At 33.4% G+C, this 19,915-nt stretch overlaps 1 protein-coding gene and 1 non-coding gene across 6 annotated transcripts in view; both read right to left on the reverse strand.

The window, feature by feature from the left end:
• PHIP (PHIP subunit of CUL4-Ring ligase complex) overlaps positions 1 to 19,915 on the reverse strand; it is a 152,291-nt gene that overhangs the window by 26,517 nt on the left and 105,859 nt on the right. For all 5 annotated transcript variants that reach the window (XM_060616001.3, XM_060615999.3, XM_060616000.3 and 2 more), the window contains 8 exons: positions 18,191 to 18,302; positions 17,961 to 18,022; positions 15,433 to 15,588; positions 14,037 to 14,157; positions 11,460 to 11,585; positions 8,041 to 8,110; positions 7,650 to 7,700; positions 7,186 to 7,335 (listed from right to left, as the gene is read on the reverse strand). In XM_060616001.3, coding sequence (XP_060471984.1) covers positions 7,186 to 7,335; positions 7,650 to 7,700; positions 8,041 to 8,110; positions 11,460 to 11,585; positions 14,037 to 14,157; positions 15,433 to 15,588; positions 17,961 to 18,022; positions 18,191 to 18,302 — 848 coding nt within the window. The remainder of the gene's footprint in view (positions 1 to 7,185; positions 7,336 to 7,649; positions 7,701 to 8,040; positions 8,111 to 11,459; positions 11,586 to 14,036; positions 14,158 to 15,432; positions 15,589 to 17,960; positions 18,023 to 18,190; positions 18,303 to 19,915) is intronic.
• Positions 8,049 to 8,232, reverse strand: LOC144616472 (U2 spliceosomal RNA). Its single transcript, XR_013555868.1, has one exon. It is a non-coding gene; the product is annotated as a U2 spliceosomal RNA (small nuclear RNA).

Here is a 19,915-nt window from a genome sequence, read left to right on the forward strand (position 1 = left end):
ATCCACAACTAACAAATTTCATATAATAAAACTCAAAATTTTATACTAGCTATGAACTCTAAAGGCTCTGACATAGATCTTCAAAATAAGCAGATAAAAAATAAATAAAAAATAAAATAAGGAGATAAAACAATAGAAATACACTAATACTCCATTTGTGTGGAGGCCTGAATTCTACTAACCTCAACTTTAGTACTACAGTTGGGAACTCTGCATTAATCAGGAATTGTGAATGTAAATAGTTGTCACAAAGCCTATACACTTCATCAGACAAAGGAGAAGTGGAATCACCTAAAGTATCTACCTAGTCAACTGTGTATAAAATAAGGCAATAGATTAGAAGCAATAAAAACAGACAAGTGAAAGCAGAAAGAAACAGAAGGGTATAAAATTATTTGAATATGGTATCTTTTTTTTTTTTTTTTTTTTTTTTTTTTTTAAATTTTTTTTTTTTCAACGTTTTTTATTTATTTTTGGGACAGAGAGAGACAGACCATGAACGGGGGAGGGGCAGAGAGAGAGGGAGACACAGAATCGGAAACAGGCTCCAGGCTCCGAGCCATCAGCCCAGAGCCTGATGCGGGGCTCGAACTCACGGACCGCGAGATCGTGACCTGGCTGAAGTCGGACGCTTAACCGACTGCGCCATCCAGGCGCCCCTGAATATGGTATCTTTTAAAAGAGAAAGAGTAATACATCTTTTCCATAGACCAGAAGTATGTAACTACATTTTTCAACACGTAGTTTGAGTTTGCACCATCAAGTTTAAATTATGATCAAGTATGTTTGACCAAAAGGGAAATAGCATTATTACCTTTTACAAATAGGGACAGTTTTATTTCTTCTGTAACAATCTATATGCCTTTTATTTCTTTTTCTTACCTTATTGCATTGGCTAGAATTTGCAGTACTATGTTGAAAAGCAGTGGTGAGAACAGGCATCTTTTGCCTCATTCCCAATCTTAGGGGGAAAGCATTTGGTTTTTCATGATTAAGTATAATTTAGCTGTAGGTTTTTAAACAGATACTCTTTATCACGTTTTCAAAGTTCCCCTTTATTCCTAGTTTACTTAAGAGTTTTTCTTTTCTTTTTTTTTTTTTTTTAATTATCATTAATGGTGGTTATCTTACATTATGTATTTGTCTATATTGCATCCATTCATCACAGGACTAATTATGTAAATTATATTTTCCTATCTTTTGTGTTCCTGATGCTCTGGTGATTTGGGATTCTTACAGACCTGAAGAGAGCCTGCCCCTCCCAGGACTAACCAATTCTTAGAGATAGACCAACCCTATGCCCCAAAGCCCACTGGAATTATTCAAATTAGCCAGTCCTAAAGTGTTTACCTTGCTCTGCCTTGCCTTTCTCATAAAGACCCCAATAAAGGCTCTAGCTTAAGCATTTCCTTGCTCCTGCCTTTTGCCATCTGACCAAAACCTGATGTTTCCCTTGTGGCTCTAAGTGGCATTCAGTGACACCATCTCTGGGACTTGTGAATGTAATAAATTTCCTTTTAAGCCCCATTCTCATTTCCTCTTATGGGAATGCTGACTGTACCATCTAATCCCATATCCAATATGTGCATTCTTAGAACAAATGTGTATTCTGTCAAATACTTTTTCATATGCATTAATTGATACAATCATAAAGGAGACTTCTCTCCTTTAATATGATGAATTACACAGATTCATTTTTGAATATTGAATAAGCCTTACATCCCTGGATAAAAACCCACTTGGTCATCGTATAATATCATTTGTATATATCACTGAATTCTATTTGCTGATATTTTATTGAGAATTTTTGCATTTTCTTTTGTATTTTTTTGGTCCAGTTTTAAAATCAGGATAATACTGGTTTCACAGAATGGGTGCAGAAGTAGTCCCTTCTCTGTCTTGTGAAAGAGACTATGTAGAATTTGTGTTAATTCTTTAAATTTTGGTAGAATTGTCCAGTGAAGATATTTGGACTTAAGACATTTCTTTTTTGAAAGCTTTTAATTACAAATTAAATTTCCTTACTAGTTACAGGGCTATTCAAATGATCTATTTTCTATTGGGGGAGTTGTGGTAGTCTGTACTTTGAGAAATGGTCCATTTTACCTATGATGTCCAATCTGTATGTGTAGAGTTGCCTGTAGTATTTTTTATCTTTTTGGTATCTGTATGGTCTGTAGTGATATCCTCTATTGCATTCCTGATATTAGCAACTTGTGTCTTTTTTCTTAATAGAGATTTGTCACTTTTATAGATCTTTTCAAAGAACGAGATTTTTGGTTTTATGGATTTTCTCTATTTTTTGTTTTCAGTTGCATTGATTTCTTTTTATTATTTCCTTTCTTCTGCTCACTGTGGGTTAATTTTAATTTTTCTTGGTTCTTGAGGAGAGAGCTTGGATGACTGATTCGAGACTTTTTCTATTCTCATGTACTATTTAGTGCTCTCTGTTTTCCTCAATTTTTTAGCTTCATCCCACAAATTTTTATATTGTATTCATTTTCATTTATTAGTTCAATGTGTTTTATTTCCCATAAGACTTCTTTGATCTCACAGATTATTCAGAAATATATATTTATTTAGTCATCAATCAAGTGATTAGAGATTTTCCTGTTTATTTCTGGTTTGATTCCACTGTGGCTGGAAAACACTCTGTAATGATTTCAATTACATCTGTCCTGCTGTTTTTTTACTTTTCTTCCCAATCTTCCTTGGTCACTTGAACAGATTCCATTTGATTTATGTACTGTGTTTATGACTATAACTCTATGAATACATCTTTTAAGTGGTTGATCAGGTATTTATAATATATACAAAATTATCAAAATATACTGGTGTCATACACAAAATAAAGCAATCCATGGAATGGGAGAAGCTATTTGCAAATGACATATCCAATAAAGGATAGGATCCAAAATATATAAAGAACTTATAAAACACTCAAAAAACAATCTGATTTTAAAAATGAAAAAAAGCAGACACTTTTCCAAAGAAGACATACAGATAGCCAACAGATATGTGAAAAGATGCTCATCATTGAGATATCACCTCACATATGTCAGAATAGCTAAAATCAAAAATACAGGAAACAACAGGTGTTGGCGAGAAACAGGAACACTCCTGTGGAGAAACAGGAACACTCATGTACTGTTGGTGGGAATGCAAACTGGTGCAGCTACTTTGGGAAACAGTATGGAGGTTCCTCAAAAAGTTAAAAATAGAACTACTCTACAATCCAGCAATCACACTACTGGGTATTTACCCAGTAAATTCGTAGAACACGAATTCAAAAGGATATATGCACTCCTATGTGTATAGCAGTATTATTGATGAATGGATAAAGAAGGTCTATATATACAGTGGAATATCATTCATCCATAAAGAAGAACGAAATCTTGCCATTTGAAATGACATGAATGGAGCTAGAGAGTATAATGTTAATTAAGCAAAATGAGGCAGAGAAAAACAAATACCATTTGATTTCACTCATGTGGAATTTCACAAATAAAACAAGCAACAGGAAAAAAGTGACGGGGGGGAGTGTCAAAGTAAGAAACAGACTCTTAATTATAGAGAACTAATGGTTACCATAAGGGATTAAGGAATGCACTTGTGGTTATTTAATAAGCACAGGGTGATGTATGGAAGTGCTGAATCACTATATTGTACAGCTGAAACTAACTGAATGTTAACTAACTGGATTTAAAATAAAAACAAAGTTTAAAAAAGTGAAATAGAAAAGAATAACATATCCAAAGTGAAAACTGTAATTTCAGATTTTCCTGTGTAATAAAATCATATAAATGACCTTAAAAAAAAAAAAGACATTCCAAAGACTGAAACCCTGATTCTTAAGATAGTTTGTAGGGGGAGGGGCTCGGGGGGGCAGCAAAGTTAAAGGAGTTAGAAAACTGCTTTATGCAATGGTAACGTCATTTGAACAGTGTCTGTGCAACCTCTCTCTCTCCTTAAGGGTAACTAACCACTTCAACAGAAACTATAATTACATGGATACTGAATATTATGACATACTGGCTCTATAAACTTTGCAGATTTTAGGAAAATGTTAAATATATTTATATAGAACACTTCTTCTTGGTTCATATCTTGGGTTTCTGTTACTCCATACACTATATGATAACCATTTAATGTATCTGTTAAATAAATGGGGTAGAATATTTATTTAGCATGCTGATTTCCATCAAAAAATTTTAATTTTTAAAATCCTGCTTTAAGTATTTGACTAAACTCAAAATGTGAACATTTTCATACAAAAGCTGAAATATGAAGAATATGACTGCCATAAATATTCTAGTACAGTTAGGCTGGCAGTTAACTTATAGTTAATTCTGAAGTATAAAAAGCAGATAAATCCGATTTTCTCTTCTCAGTGATAATAATAAAAAACAGCAAATAATCCTAAGTCTTTACACTTCCCTCCATCAAGGAGTAACGTAAGAGACAAGTGATCAAATTAAAATTTTTTCTTGCTTCTTCTATTTGTTTAATACTTTTGGCTGCTAGAAGGAGAACCTCTAAATACTGTTCTCATTATTTTGAATACCTCAGTACCTCAGAGAGACTACATTCTTATATACTAGTTATTCTGTAAGAACACTGCCTAAGCTCTGATGCACCTGATATAGGAAATAGGGGCTCCTGTCCTCACTTTGTCAACAAATAGCTGTGTATCTTGGAGAGCTGCTTAACATGACCCTCAGTTCAACAATGAGTCAGCTATACCTGTATCCATATATAAATATATGTATTGTTATCATATATATATTTTTTACACACACACACACACACACACACACACACACACACACTCTCTCTCTCTCTCTCTCTCTCTCTCTCTGCAGGTGTTTGTATTCTGGACTTTTCTCCATTAAGGAAGAGAAAGATACAAGCTTTAACGTTTAGATTCCAGATGCACAAGTGTAACACTATATGTAGTCATGAGAATAGGTCTCTTCTATATTTTTTGTATGGTTGTTTTAACATTTTTCTTTTGTACTTAGAGTTTTGATTTTTCACTATTATTCCAGGTAAAGATTTTTTTTTTTCATATCTATCCTGTTCAGGAGTCATGCTTTGTCAAATGTTTATGTAACCTAGAAAACCTTCAGCCATTAACTCCTCAAAGATTGCCCCTCTCCCATTCTGAAACTCCTGTAAGTTATGTTTTGAATTTTTTCATCCTATCTACTGTATCTCCTTTCTTTCAGAGTTTTCATTTCAATTATTTCACATTTCATTCTCAGAAATTCCATTTTGTTTAAAATTTTTTAAAATTTATTTATTTTGAGGGAGAGAGAACATGCAAGTGGGGGGAGGGGTAGAGAGAGAGAATCCCAAGCACGCTCCATGCTGTCAACGCAGAGCATGGCACAGGGCTTGAGTTCACAAACTGAAATAACCTGAGCTGAAATCAAGAGTCAGATGCTCAACCGCCTGAGCTGCCCAGGTCCCCTTATTTAGTTTAAATTTTTAAAAATATCTGCCTTTTCCCCCTCAAATAACGTCTTTTTTTCCTTATGCTTCTTATACCTCCATTTATCTATTAAACCAAAATAACAACCAAGTTTCATTGGCAGCATTTTTTCCTTTCTTGGTGATGCATAAAATAAGTCATTGGTGTTTTATATCTGATAAAGTATAGTATTTCAGAAATAATCTATTATGTCAAGTTTTGGGGAAGAGGGTACTAATATTTCCACTTGTTGTTTCTGTAGTATTTATGATGGATCACTCCCTCATATAGTTTGCGATTTCTTTTTATCATTAATTCACCTTTGTTTAGGGTTTGGTTTTTTTCTCCCTCTGATGAATTTCTACACACATGGATACTGTAAATTTAGGCTCTAAATCTATGCGTAGAGCCAGCTATTAGAGATTTCTCTCCTGACATCAGAACAACAGAGATATTTTTCCTTGTGGAGGGAATCATACTATTGTTTTCATCGAGGGTGAAGTCTTTCAACAGTCCTGGGGAGCGGGGGGGGGGGGGGGGGGGGGTCTCAGTTCTAATTTCCTTCCTCAGCGTGGATTGCATGGCTTTTTCTGTCTCTACGTCATGCTATTCTTGTGCCTCTAGAATCAAAACATTAAAGCTTACATCTATCTCTTCTTTTCTGGGGAAAAGTCTAGAATACAAACACCTGCAAGCACGAGATAAACTATAATGTTTTCTAAAATACATAGCTGGGCTTGTAAGAAACAAAGGGAAATCCACAGGTTCCAAAAGCAAAGAGAATTGAAAACCAGAGTACTGTAGCATTAGCTTACTTCTTTATGACTTTTTTGGAATATAGGGTTCAAATTAGCCCAGTTTATTACATTGCTGGAATTAAAAGTTTATCTTGTACATTCAAGATTCCAGGTTTCTCGATCTTTAAATGACAAAAAAAAAAGGCATTTTATGATATTTATCTACTGATGAAATTTCTCTATTTTCATTCATCATTTTGAATTAGAACACACACATAAAAAACAATTAATGAAGTCAGATGATATCACGTTTGGGTCATGATCTCTTATAAAATATTTCATTTTTATTTTCATTTGAAACCATAAATGAATGTTACCTGAACTGTACAACCTTTAATAACTGAATAAAGGAATAAAAAAAAAAAATCACTTTAAACTATATTTAGATTGCTAAGACTGCACGCAAAAATAAATATTCAGATCAGTTTTACTCAACCTCCCTACCTTGAATTCCATAAATATAATTATGCCACCTTGCATTTGTATATAGTGCTACAAGTGAAAAATTATTTTAATGTGTTCTCATTTCATCCATAACCCTGTAGGGAAGGTTAGGTATTATTACTCTTGTTTCCTGTAACTGCCATAATAAATTCTTAGAATTAGTCTGAGAAAGAAAATAGTAAAAAATAATATTCAGATAAACAAACTAAATGACTTGCTCAAAGTTGCACAGCTGGTAAGTGGGAGTGCTGGGGCCATAATCTAATACTTCAGAGTCTTAATCTGGGGTTCTTTCTGTTTTAAATACCACACTACTCAACTTAGATGCTCCATTTAGCCAAATAGATGAGAACACGTATTTAATAATGAAGAAATAAACTATAACCATAAGAAATAACTTAAATAGCTAACTGTCATGTGTGAGATATATGGCAAGCTGACAGGTAAGGTAATATTTTCAAAAATACTTACTGGATATTCAAGGAGATCTACTGGCTGGCGGAAAGGCTCAGAATCTTCACATTGAAATATGAGATTTAATAATTCTTGACATTGTTTCTTCCATGCTTGAATATCGTAAGATTGAGCTCTGTTACGTAATCTCCTTCTAGGTTGATGGTCCTGAAATGAAAATTTTCAATATATTAATAAAATAAAATGTATAAAAGCTTCAAATATATTAAAATAAAAAATTAATAAAGTAACATTTATACAGTACAATTTGTATTTTTAATGCAATCTCAAATAATTAGGTCATATACAGTAACTCAAATAGAAAATATTATTCACCTAGTTCTGAAAACCATGTATTTTGTAATGGAAAATGATTTGGAAGTAATACTTAATCTGTCTTTAAAAATACTAAGAGTTAAAAAACTGCCTTTAATACATTTTAATTCATATAAAGTATTTCTGCTAAAACAAAAAAATCTTACCTTTCTTTTTCGGGTAGAAGTTCCTGGCACATCAGCATCTTTCTCTTCTTCCTTTGAAATAAGAGTTTATCAGATTCACTAAACATTCTAGACTTCATTACATGTTTTAGAGTTTAGAGAATCTACCATAGTTATTTATATACCAATTATCACTTTTACACTTTGGAAAACCCATAATGTATATGCTGGAATACTTTATGGGCTCATTAGAGAGTCCCCCACAATATTTTTAATAACTACAGCAAAAAAATGCTGAACCACTTTTTGGAAACTACAGCATTAGCCAAAAATAATTTTCATTACAGCATTTACCTGAAAACTACGTGTACATTTCTTTTTATATATATATAGAAAAAGACCAATATCAATATCATAATGAAATATTAAATACCTCAGAATCGGACAAAACTTTCTTCTTCATTGAATTGTACAGCGGAATTAAGTTGTAACAAGTCTGATCCCTAAACATCAAGGAAATGTTAGTACATAAGATTAGAGTCCTGAGATTTTATTTTTTTTCCTTTAAATCTGTTAACAAAACCAGATTTTACACTTGATCTTAGCCAAAAGGCCGAGAAGCGATAACAAAACCAGATTTTAAGATAAAGTTTGAAGCGGAACGCTTTTTTCATTGGTCAACTCCAAAACCCTATACCCACACACCTGCCCGTGCCCCTCCACCCTATGTGGAGCTTCCATTCTGGCCTATTTCAATACACCAAACCCAATTTTTACCTCCCAGTATTTGCTCAGATTGCTGCTGTGTGTGTGATGCCCTCTTTCATTCCTCAATACACAAAGGAAAGCTAAGATACTTCCTGTCTTCTAATTCCTTCTTCCTTTCATTCTTAAATATTTATAGTCATTCCCTAAAATTTTGTCCTTTAGTCATCTTTTCTTGACACTACAGCTTTTGCCCTGATAACCTTACTTGTGTAAATGAATTCTGAATTCTATAATTTGGTCTGACTCTTCTCTTGAGATTCCTATCATCATCTAGAATTCCACATGTCTAAACCTAATTTTCACTCCCCACTCTTCCTCCTATTTTTAACAGCATTACCATTCTCACAGTAATGCATGATTTTTCACTATTCCTTCCTTTGCCTCCTTATAAACCCAATCATTGGCCAAGTTCTGTGATTCTACCTTCAAAATCTCTTGGTCTCTGCTTCTTTCTCATTTCCATACATTAAACCCTCATCACCTCTTAGTTGGTCAGCTGTAGCAATCAATCTGCTATTTAGGCTTTCTGTCTCTTCCCTATCAATTAATATTAGAAATGCATTCAAGGGGCGCCTGGGTGGCGCAGTCGGTTAAGCGTCCGACTTCTGCCAGGTCACGATCTCGCGGTCCGTGAGTTCGAGTCCCGCGTCAGGCTCTGGGCTGATGGCTCGGAGCCTGGAGCCTGTTTCCGATTCTGTATCTCCCTCTCTCTCTGCCCCTCCCCCGTTCATGCTCTGTCTCTCTCTGTCCCAAAAATAAATAAAAAACGTTGAAAAAAAAAATAAAAAAAAATAAAAAAAAAAAGAAATGCATTCAAGGCCCTACATGATCTGGCTCCAACTCATGCTTATAGCATTGTATCCTTATTACTTCTGCTCGCGTACTTTCTAATTCACCTGGTATAAATTGCTTAATTCCGTTAATAACTCCTTACCCTTTCCTACCCCTTATGCCACACTCCTTGTCCCTAGAATGGCTTTCATCTAACTTCTGAATCTATCGATATCTACCTTGTCCGTAACATCCTAACCCATGTTTCCTGTACCTAAAACCCCACTTTCATAAGCTAGAAGTAATCCCCATCTAAACTTTCATACAGATTTTCTTGTTATTTTCCTTATAGTTACTTAAAATTTATCTATGAAATTGTATTAAGATGATAAATACACATTTCTATCTCATTTATCTCTTATATCACCTCATTATATACCCTATTGCTTGAAATTTGGCCAATAACTCAAAGTTATGAGTTATCACAAACTTTGAGAAATAACTCAAAGTATAATAAAAATTTCAAGATATACCTAATATTTAAGAGTTACTGTTAGCTAAAAATGTATAAACAAATTATATACTTTTTTTTTTAATTTTTTTTTTTTTTTAACATTTATTTATTTTTGAGACAGAGAGAGACAGAGCATGAATGGGGGAGGGGCAGAGAGAGAGGGAGACACAGAATCTGAAGTAGGCTCCAGGCTCTGAGCCGTCAGCACAGAGCCTGACGCGGGGCTCGAACCCACGGACAGTGAGATCGTGACCTGAGCTGAAGTCGGAAGCCCAGCCAACTGAGCCACCCAGGTGCCCCAACAAATTATATACTTCTAAAAAAATGCAGGGGTTTATTTTTAGATACATAAAATATAGATGCTTTAAACATTAATCTATTCTTACAAGGCATTTCAAAGTAACAGTTTGAAAAATATTTTACAGACTATTCCAAATATAAAAATAATTGTTTCATGTAAATTATTTCACTAAAGTGTGAAATTACTGTATCACGCAATTCTATTGATTCCTCTTTGGAAAAGAGAAATGTACATACACACACATATAGCAAAATTACAGACTATAAACTTCACTGGCAAAATATTATAAGCCTTATAACTAAGTTATGTAAACAATCTTCCAGGGGTAATTAATCCTTAATTAGTCTCAATTAGTTTCCCCATTAAAACTGGGGAAAAATAAAAAAAAAAGGCATAGTAAAAATAGCCCCCAAACCATTTGAAAGGCAACAGATTTCTTTACAGAGTAAGGTAGAGAGTAGGGCATAACATTTATCTTACTAATTTTCTTTGGTGTTTTCTTATATTGAAATTACCTACGTTCTTTACCAAAAAACTTCCAAGAAACAAAAAACAAAAAAAACCCCTAACTAATACCACAAAAGGGGGCCCTATGATTATGCTGAGTAATGAGAATGAAATTGGAGATGTTTTTAAAAAAGCCTCAATATCTTCATGTAAAAATGAAAGCTGTCAGCAGCTGAGTATTTAAACTTAAATTATAAAATATATTTTTTTCTTAGCCAGAAAAAATTATCCAATTTAAATAACCTCAGTATGAACTCAAGAGTGGTATGTTAGACAAAACATACCACTGAGTCATTCCTCTGGCTTCAGTTTAGAAAGCTCAATTCATTCTGTGGCTATATAAAATTCATTAAGATAAAAAAATAAAAGAGCTACTCCCTTAAAGAGCTGCAGTTATCATTCTTGGTAGGAAATTAATGAATGAAGTAAACCTGACTTTTAAGAAGAATCTTGAAAGCTAAATTTAGTTTCTTGCTGGACTACATAAATACTTATTTACAAACTTGTCAAGGGCAATATAATGTTAAGATGAAAAATTCTTAGATGGCAGACACTCTGTTCCTGTGTAAATTAAACATGTAAATCTCTACAACTGTTTTCTTAACTGTTAATTCCAGATAGTGATATCTGCCACCTGTATTATTATTATTTGGTTTAGAACTATTTTAGGTAAAATATTATTATGTTCTATAAGTGCTTAACCCCTTACTATTATTATCTAACAGCTAGATTTAGAGAATGATTCATATTTTTTAATATTAACTATAGAATATAACTGTAACACAACTTTTATGACTTCATAATTAATATCAGTCAATGAACTAAGTGTTTAGACAGACATTGTATGCTTCCTATCTTGAGTGGAGCTAATTTATAGCACAGCATGCAACATTATACATATAAAAAATAATTGCATTTTATATTTTGACATTTTTAAACCTTAAAATATTGACATTAATTAATTATAATTAAGTGTGGAAAAACTACTCACTTTATAAAATGTAGAAGAAGATCAGTCACAAACTTAGCAGATTTCACAATAGGGCTTCCAGGCTCATTAAATGTTCGTGTATTATGCTCTATATATCGAACTTCCCACATTAGGGAAGAAACTCGCCTTAAACAAACAAATACAGAAGTCTTAGCCTCATTTTATTTAGAAATATTTCCACACAATTTAAAACCAAGACATTCCAACTTTTCAACTGCAGTCTCAATTCAATTACAAAACTCACCACTTAAAAAATTATTCTGAAAAAATATATATCTCATTTGGGCAGGGGAAAAAAAGGAGTAGCAACAGTAACTGTGTATTTGCATAGAAAATGTCACCCTAGATTAGACACACTAGACTATTAATAGTGGTTTCTTTTCTTTCTGAAAGTAAAGAAAAATCCAAAAATGACTTCTAGAGTATCATCCAATATGTGGTCCCACTTAAAATAGCAAAGAAGAAAACGCTCAGAAAATATTACTGATACTGATGTGTGAACAGAAACACAATTATATGTAATTTTACAAATATTATATACAATTGTGGGTACAGAAGCATACAGAAAGCTGTGTGCTTTTCATACAGCATTGCAAGACTTATTCTAGTAACAGAATCACAGGCATCTTCAGGATACTCTATAGAAAACTGTGTAAAATAAGGTATTAGATTAATGCCCAGCAGGGCAAACTGACAGTAGTAGTTTAATGAGACTGAACCAGAGGTATCAGAGAGGAAAACCATAAACTGCAAGAAATCTGTAGCCAATAAGTAAAGGAAAAACAAAAAACTTGAAGCAGTGAAAACGCACATGAAGGCATCATTTTATTAAATAACATAACTCAGGTCTTTATTACCAGATTCAAAAACAGGCAGTTTGTTTCTAATTTATGTAAGGATTGTGTTCCAAGATTTTTTCTTAAAGTGACTACTAAGCTAAGCAATTGCCAATAAAGCCTATTTAAGCTATAATGTACCGTAAAAAACACTACACGTTAGCAATTACCATATTAAGTAGTATTTCTATGAGAAAGTACATTTACAACAATAGTGGGAGATGTCAGGAGCTTATCTTTTTAGCTGTAATCCAACAATTAGTGTATAGGAACAACTCTTTCTCCCGTTTTCCTCCCCTATCTTGTTCCATCTCTGAAGCACTAAGTACAATTCTTAAGGCTTAGCAATTTTAGGGGTCTAGGGACAAGGAAGGATATAGTTAAAAATAACTACTCCCTTTTCTCTTAAACTTCTAACATGTGATGTTAAAAAAGATTTAAAGAAGTGTACTTTGAAGGTAAGATGGCTGGGAGGCGCACATCATTGTGATTTCCTCCTCATCTCTATGCTTTTGACAAATATCAATATACCAACAGCAGAAGCACCTAACAAGATCAGAAAAATCTTTAGAACCTGAAGTCTTAACATCTTAGTTGGCAATGTTTAAAGGCATTTTTCCTTTTTACAACTAGGGGCTACTATTAGCACCCAAAGGGTAAAGGTATGGACAGCCCCTCACAATAAAAAATTTTCTAGCTCCCAAATGTCAATAATGCTTTTGTTGAAAAACCTTGCTTAGTAAGTTAAGGAATAATAAATGGTGTTTTCAGTGCAGGCACAGAAAGTACCAAATCAGAATTATAATTTAAGGAATAAAAAGAACCAAAGGCACATTTTATATCAAAATACATGAAATATGAATAAAAATTCCCCTAAGTTAAAATGAATAGTAATGTAAAGAACTGCAAAAAAATGAAAGTGCTCACAAACTTTTTTTTTTTTTTTTTAAGCAGGCTTCACTCCTAGAGCGGAGCCTAATGTGGGAACTTTTGCTAAGATCAAAAGTCAGATGCTTAACCACCTGAGCCAGCCAGGGACCCCCCCCAAAGAAATTTTTTAATGCACTGATTTAAATTAAAATGTTGTCTTTTAAGCAAAAGTCATGAAAACTGGAAATATGATTTCATTATGTGAAAACTATAGACTTAAATTCACTTTTCTAAAAACATATTCTAAGCAATAAGCCTACGATGGGTGTCTCAGATTAGAACTCAATGTTTACTCAAACCGCTAACTAGAAGATGCAAATTAATTTAAATTAGACGTCTTTTTTTTAAACTCTATATTTCAAGCTAAAGTACAGCTATGAAAAATACCCTAATTTTCCTAACTTTGTTGTTCTTAAGTATTTATAAGCAAAATAAGAAAAAAAAACCCCACAACTTTTTAATATTGTTCTATGAAAAAATCCATGAACAAATATTTCAATGTGATGTCTGTGGGAAATGAAATACTCTGGCTTGAATTGTAAAATACAGTATGAAGACAGGGAGGTCCCACTCATTAGCAACTAGAAAAAACCGTATCTATGAACCATATTCCAAGTCTATAGATCAGGAGCATCAGCATCCCAGGGAACTTAGAAATGCAGAACCTCACGTCCTACTAAAACTACTGAACCAGACTCTGCATTTTAACAAAATCCCTAGGTGATATGTATGGACATTAAAGTTTGAGAAACACCCAAGGATCATTTAGTATTCTTTTGGTAGTAGCTACATACAGCAAATGGGTTCTAACCTGTAAAACCTGTTTTCCAGTCTTTGTTTAATTGTACTTAAATCCGTTGGATACGCCACTACAGTGCAATACATGGGATAGGCTTGCAGATCTACAGGGGCCACAAACGCTGAAGCAATATCTAGAATAAAAAAATTAGTTTGTATGTTTAATTTTCATGGTTTAACAAGACTTCACAATTCTGCTTAAGACAAGTTCTGATTCATATAACCCTTAGACTGCCACTGTCTTTTCATAGAAAATACATACAGTTTAGCTAGCATAATAGAGTCTCACTTCTTATTACATCTATATTTATACTGCAAAATTCTAGGGATATTTGTTATTCAGATTTCTTAGAAGAAAAGCCATGACAGATAATATATAAATCTGACCTATTAAGTATACATATATTTCTATACTTAAAACATGGCCAGTCCTGAATCTGTAGGTTTTTCACAATCATTCAGTAACACTATAATAACACATTCCATTCAAATGTAACCTTTCTCAAAAACTTACCTTACTTTAACAACATAATTCTGTGAAATATCAGACAAGTACAGAGGAAGAACAGATCCAAAAGTCTCTGACTCAACGTCACTGACCAAATGGCACACAGTAAACTGGTAAAATCTAAAACCTGATAAAGATCACTCTCTATTTTTTGCTTATCCACATTTAGTATAAGACAACTTCTTATGCTAAACTACTACTAAAATTATTTAGGATTATATTTATAGACTCTTTAAATGAAATGTTGCCATATTTAAAAAGACTTCAAATGAAAATATCATCCAATATGTGTCTCCAGAGTATTTTCCTCTTCTTATTCATCATTTTTCCCTCTTTTAAGCTTGATTCCCTATTGACAGAAGGGGTTGCTACCAACCACCACACCAGTTAGAGTTGTTTTGGAAACCCTTAATTCAGATAACCAAACATTTTGTGGCCATTGTTTTTCTTTTTTTCATATGAGAAAAAGCATTTCATTCTCTCCTATTACCTTGCAAGTATTCCCTTGTGTATATATTCATAAAGTTAAGGGGAAAACTGGTACAGCTATTCATATAATTATAATTCAGCATTCAGCCCCACTCTCCCAATTCACATCATGTCAGCTTAAATATGTTGAGGGATTTCAAGTTGGGTTCTGGAGGATCCAGATTTTTCAGAGGTATCCCTGGCATTTCTGGGGGCCCTCACTCTAAAATTCACCTAGAGCAATCCCAGTTTTACCTGTTCTAGATATCTGAGTTCTATGTAATACCTCATTAAAAAAACACTCCACTTAATAATATTTGAAAACCACTGACATGACACCGTGAAGAAAAATTTTATTCAAATACTAACAGTTTTCCTTTCCTTTGCTTTTTGCCAGCTTGTCCTGCATTGCTGTGTTACTATTATTATTTACCTAGTGTCATCAACTGGTTTATTCCTGCAACAATTCTTTCACATTCTTCATCCCTGGGATTGGAACCCCATTCTCCATCAAGAGGTTTATAGATCAATGATCTGCATTCAACATCAGTTAAAGGAACACTGGTACCTAGTTCTTCAGGAAATACAGCTGAAATACACAGAAAGAAAAGCAGATTTAGTTAATATATGTCTTTCTTGCTAATATTTAGGTTATTTGTTAATATTTAGGTTATCTTTACAAAGAGTTGATATTGTCAAAAAAACCTAAAGTATAATCTTGTAAAGATCTGGTAAGTATATTCCTTTTTTTCATTAAAGAGAAGTATGTTTCAAGGGTCAATAACATTAATTTTTAAAACATTAATTTTATAAATAATTCTCTAGATGGGTATATAATTACTTTTCCAAAATTATACCAGACAACTTGCTCTACTATCAGTTTCAGATAAAGGACAAATATTTCTGTAAAATGATAGAAATTAAAGATTTTCTGAATTTTATAATATAATCTTCATATTTATTTTGATAAAACATACACAAGGTGAAACTGAACTAAAGTGGTGTTTTTCATGAATACTGTAATCGAAGTCTCAACTTTTTAAAATGTGGAAACAGAGAATTATTAATACTAACAGATGATTCTTATGCTTCTTGCTTTTAAATGATGAAGGCATGCCTTCTGCATACCTGAATCTTTAACAGTATCGTTAGGAGGTGATGGTGACATAAAATTTACAAATCTGCCAAGTACCTTTTCCTTTAAGCTAAACTTCATCAGAGAACACTGGAAAATATGCCACTATTTGTATACAAAATTCTTCCTCTTACAAAATGTAATTAAACTCCATAGGTGCATGTGTGTATATATATCAGGACAGAACAAAACCAACAAAAATCACCCCCTTCACCCACAGATAAATTTAGGTAGGAAATACCGTATTAATTAACGCCACTAATTCATTTCAAGAAATACCCCAAGCATTACAACACTGACTAGCATCACTTCTCTCATATATAGTCCAATGTGACTTCAAACTCAAGCTTACAAGATAAATAAAATCAGAAGATAAGCCATGTAACAATGTTACAAGTTGTATGAGATATTTTATAGTTTCAAACAGCTCTAATTTAGTAGTGAGATAAAAAAATATGTTATTGGTATTAAATTTTCAAAGCGATAATTTCGAGAAAGAACTAGTTTTAATGTATGAGCATGATTTTATCATCTCTAAGGTTTACCAGCTGGGTTAAATTTCCAAGTTATCTTTTCTCTGACTTTTGAGAATACAATAACTAGTGAACAACTCCATTATAAATGATTATTTCTATTATGTCACAAGAGCTCCTCCCTTTTGTTTTTTAAAGTCTTTATTCTTACCTGAAAGGAAAAGTGACACATTGGGAAAAATCCCCAACCTTTATAAATAATCATTCTTAATATTCTGGAATATACAGCTTTTTAAGTCCTTTTATGCATATACACTTATGTGTGCGATATTTTTTAAAAAATAGAAACAAAAATGGGCACTGAGGTAGAAGGAAAATGCAATCTACAGGCTTCACCCACACCGGCTTTTTTTCAGTTCCAGGAAGAGATCTGCTTACTGCCCAAATCTGACTCCCTAATCCTAAGGCAATATATATCAGGCCATATGCAAGAAGACAGTTGTTATTAGTAGCAAACTACCTACTCTTGGAGGCCCTTACATGTGTCAGGCTCTATATTAAGCTCTTTATGCACATGATGGCATTTAATTCTCACAACAGCCCTGTATTGTATTAGTTTACCTAATTTCAAAGGCTGAAGTCCTAAAAATCTGAAGTTTTAAGTCTTTTAAAGAGCTTGCCAAGGGGTGCCTGGGTGGTTCAGTCAGTTCAGTGTCTGACTTCCGCTCAGGTCATGATCTCATGGTCCATGGGTTCGAGCCGTGTCAGGCTCTGGGCTGACAGTGCAGAGCCTGAAGCCTGCTTCAGATTCTGTGTCTCCCTCTCTTTCTGCCCGTCCCCTGCTCACGCTCTGTCTCTCTCTCAAAAATAAATAAATATTAAAAAAAAAAAAACAAACAAAAAAAAAGGAACTTGCCAAGATGACACCAGATAGAAGATGGCAGAGACAGGGTATGAGTATTTGTCTCACTCAAAAAGCTGAATCTTAATATTCTGTTATAGTCTTAAGTGTTCCGCTGGAGTTACAAAAAAAAAATCTTTGCTCCCAAATGCTCACCTTCTAGGAGGGAACAATAATTAGCAAAACATTTTCATATTTTGCTATAATTAACTAATTTCAATCTTCACTGTAAGATTATAAATTCCAAGTGGACAAAGATTATGTCTATCATGTTCAATGCTATGCCATCTCTACCTTCAATCCAAGGTCACAGCAGGTGTGCAATAAATAACTGCTGAATATTTTGTTTGCTCTTCATAACAACCCTACGCAATAGCAAGTCAGCAAATCAGATTCCTTATTTAAGAAACTAATTTTGTAACACAGACACAAAAAGCCTAACATACACTTACCATTATTAGGAATAAGCTCCATATCCCAAGGACTCATCTTTTCTGTATCTCCATTGTCCCAGCTTAAAGGAAGGAAAATCCTTACATTAAAAAATCTAAATATTGTGTTGTAAATTTTACAAAATAACATTAAGTGTTTAAAAGAAGTGTCTTTGTCACTTTATTAATAGATGGGGGAAAATATTAAAAGTAACTCAAGCTGAACTAAAATACAACAAACACTCCCTTACCAAACGTTATAGCACTGAAACAAACTATCAGGGTACTCAGGCTGAAGAGGTTCCTGGCTTTCAATTGTTCCAAACCACCAGGCATCATCTATGACTGATCTGAAACGGTCACCTGGATAAGAATAAAAGCCATCTCATTACTCTGAAATGTACTGCTGCTGTACTTACTCCTTTTTACCCAAATCTAAACTGCCTGTATAATTTCAGAAAACATATAAAAAGTGACCTATACATTCCAAAATAAACAAATAATAAATAAAATTAGTAATATTGAAGAAAAAAACTTACTTAATAAACACATCAGTATGACTTACCAGTTTCCAGTACCATTTCTTATATTTATTAGGGCCAGGAGAAATTCACTCTTAAGCATTTTTACCATTCTAGAATTTTAAGCTCATCATTAGGACTATGCCCAAACTTTTCATTCAAATAAAAGCACAGTTTAGATAATTTCTACCCAACAAGTATTTAGAGTCTATCTTTATTTTCTTGTTTCCTATAGGCAAGTTCCTCCAACAATCAAGACTCCAGCCTAGAAACAAAAATAAAACATCCAATCTGTTTGGTCCCTTTCATGTCAATCACCCTGAAGCTGTAACACTCCTATATATACTCACTTTCCCTTTCCTATAAAAACAAGAAACAAAAAGAAAAACAACTAATCTTTGTAAACTAGACATCATTCCTTGTGTCTCTTTCCTTACCCAACTGCACTCAGCTACTGTCATGTTACTAAAACTGCTTTCCCAAAAGACCCAATAAGCTATCTTCTCAACTTCCTTCTGTGTCATATGAAAACTGTAAATCAAGTCTTCCTTTCTGCCCCTCTTTCCTCTTCCTTGCTTTCACAGTACAGAGTGGTTTTCTCCTGGTGAGCATAGGTTAGGGTCTGAAGGACTTGAGTTCAAATAACTTATCTGTGTGACTTTGAACAAATTAGGTATTTTAGAACTCATCTGAATAAGTTTCATTCTCAAACCCAAAAAAGCAAGCATTTGTTTATATTCTCATTTTTTACAAAAAAAACGATTTAGAAGTTTAGGGAGACATACAGCATAAAATGAACTAAAAACTAAAAAACAAACAAACAAACAAACAAACAAACAAAAAAACTAAACAAAAAAAGTTAAAAGAAATTTAATGACAAACAGGGAAACTGGAGCCAGGAGTAAGTTAATAGAACACAAGTGCATGTTGCTGAATTATATCTAACTTTGAATGGGTATGCATTGGGACCCAAATGCAGATTCAAGCATTCTAACAGCCAATGTTAAGCAGTAAACAGGATCTACTACCAGATCAGATCTCTACTTGCTCTTCAGATGCATATATATTAGTGACACTGAGCTTAGTGAGAAGCTACCATATAATTAACAAACAGCATTCTTGATGTCACCACAACCTTACAGTAAACATGAGTTTCAAAAAGCTATTTTTTATGATCTTACATACACTGATGACATTATGCTAAAGAGGAAGAACTGGATAATGTATGTCTAACCTCAACAAACAATACTACAGAATAACAATGAAATTAAGCAAGGAATAGAGTACACCATTCAGAGTAAACTTTAAACATTTCTGAAGACATAGGTTATCAGCTCATTTCTGGAATATTCCTAAATTCTGACTTACTATTTGTTCTGCATTTTATTGGCAGATGCAGGTCTTTAAAAAAATAAAATTTAGGGGTGCCTGGGTGGCCTAGTCAGCTGAGTGTCT

This window comes from Panthera onca, chromosome B2 (assembly GCF_046562875.1).
Source record: "Panthera onca isolate mPanOnc1 chromosome B2, mPanOnc1 haplotype 2, whole genome shotgun sequence".
In the NCBI taxonomy this organism is placed as follows: Eukaryota; Metazoa; Chordata; class Mammalia; order Carnivora; family Felidae; genus Panthera; species Panthera onca.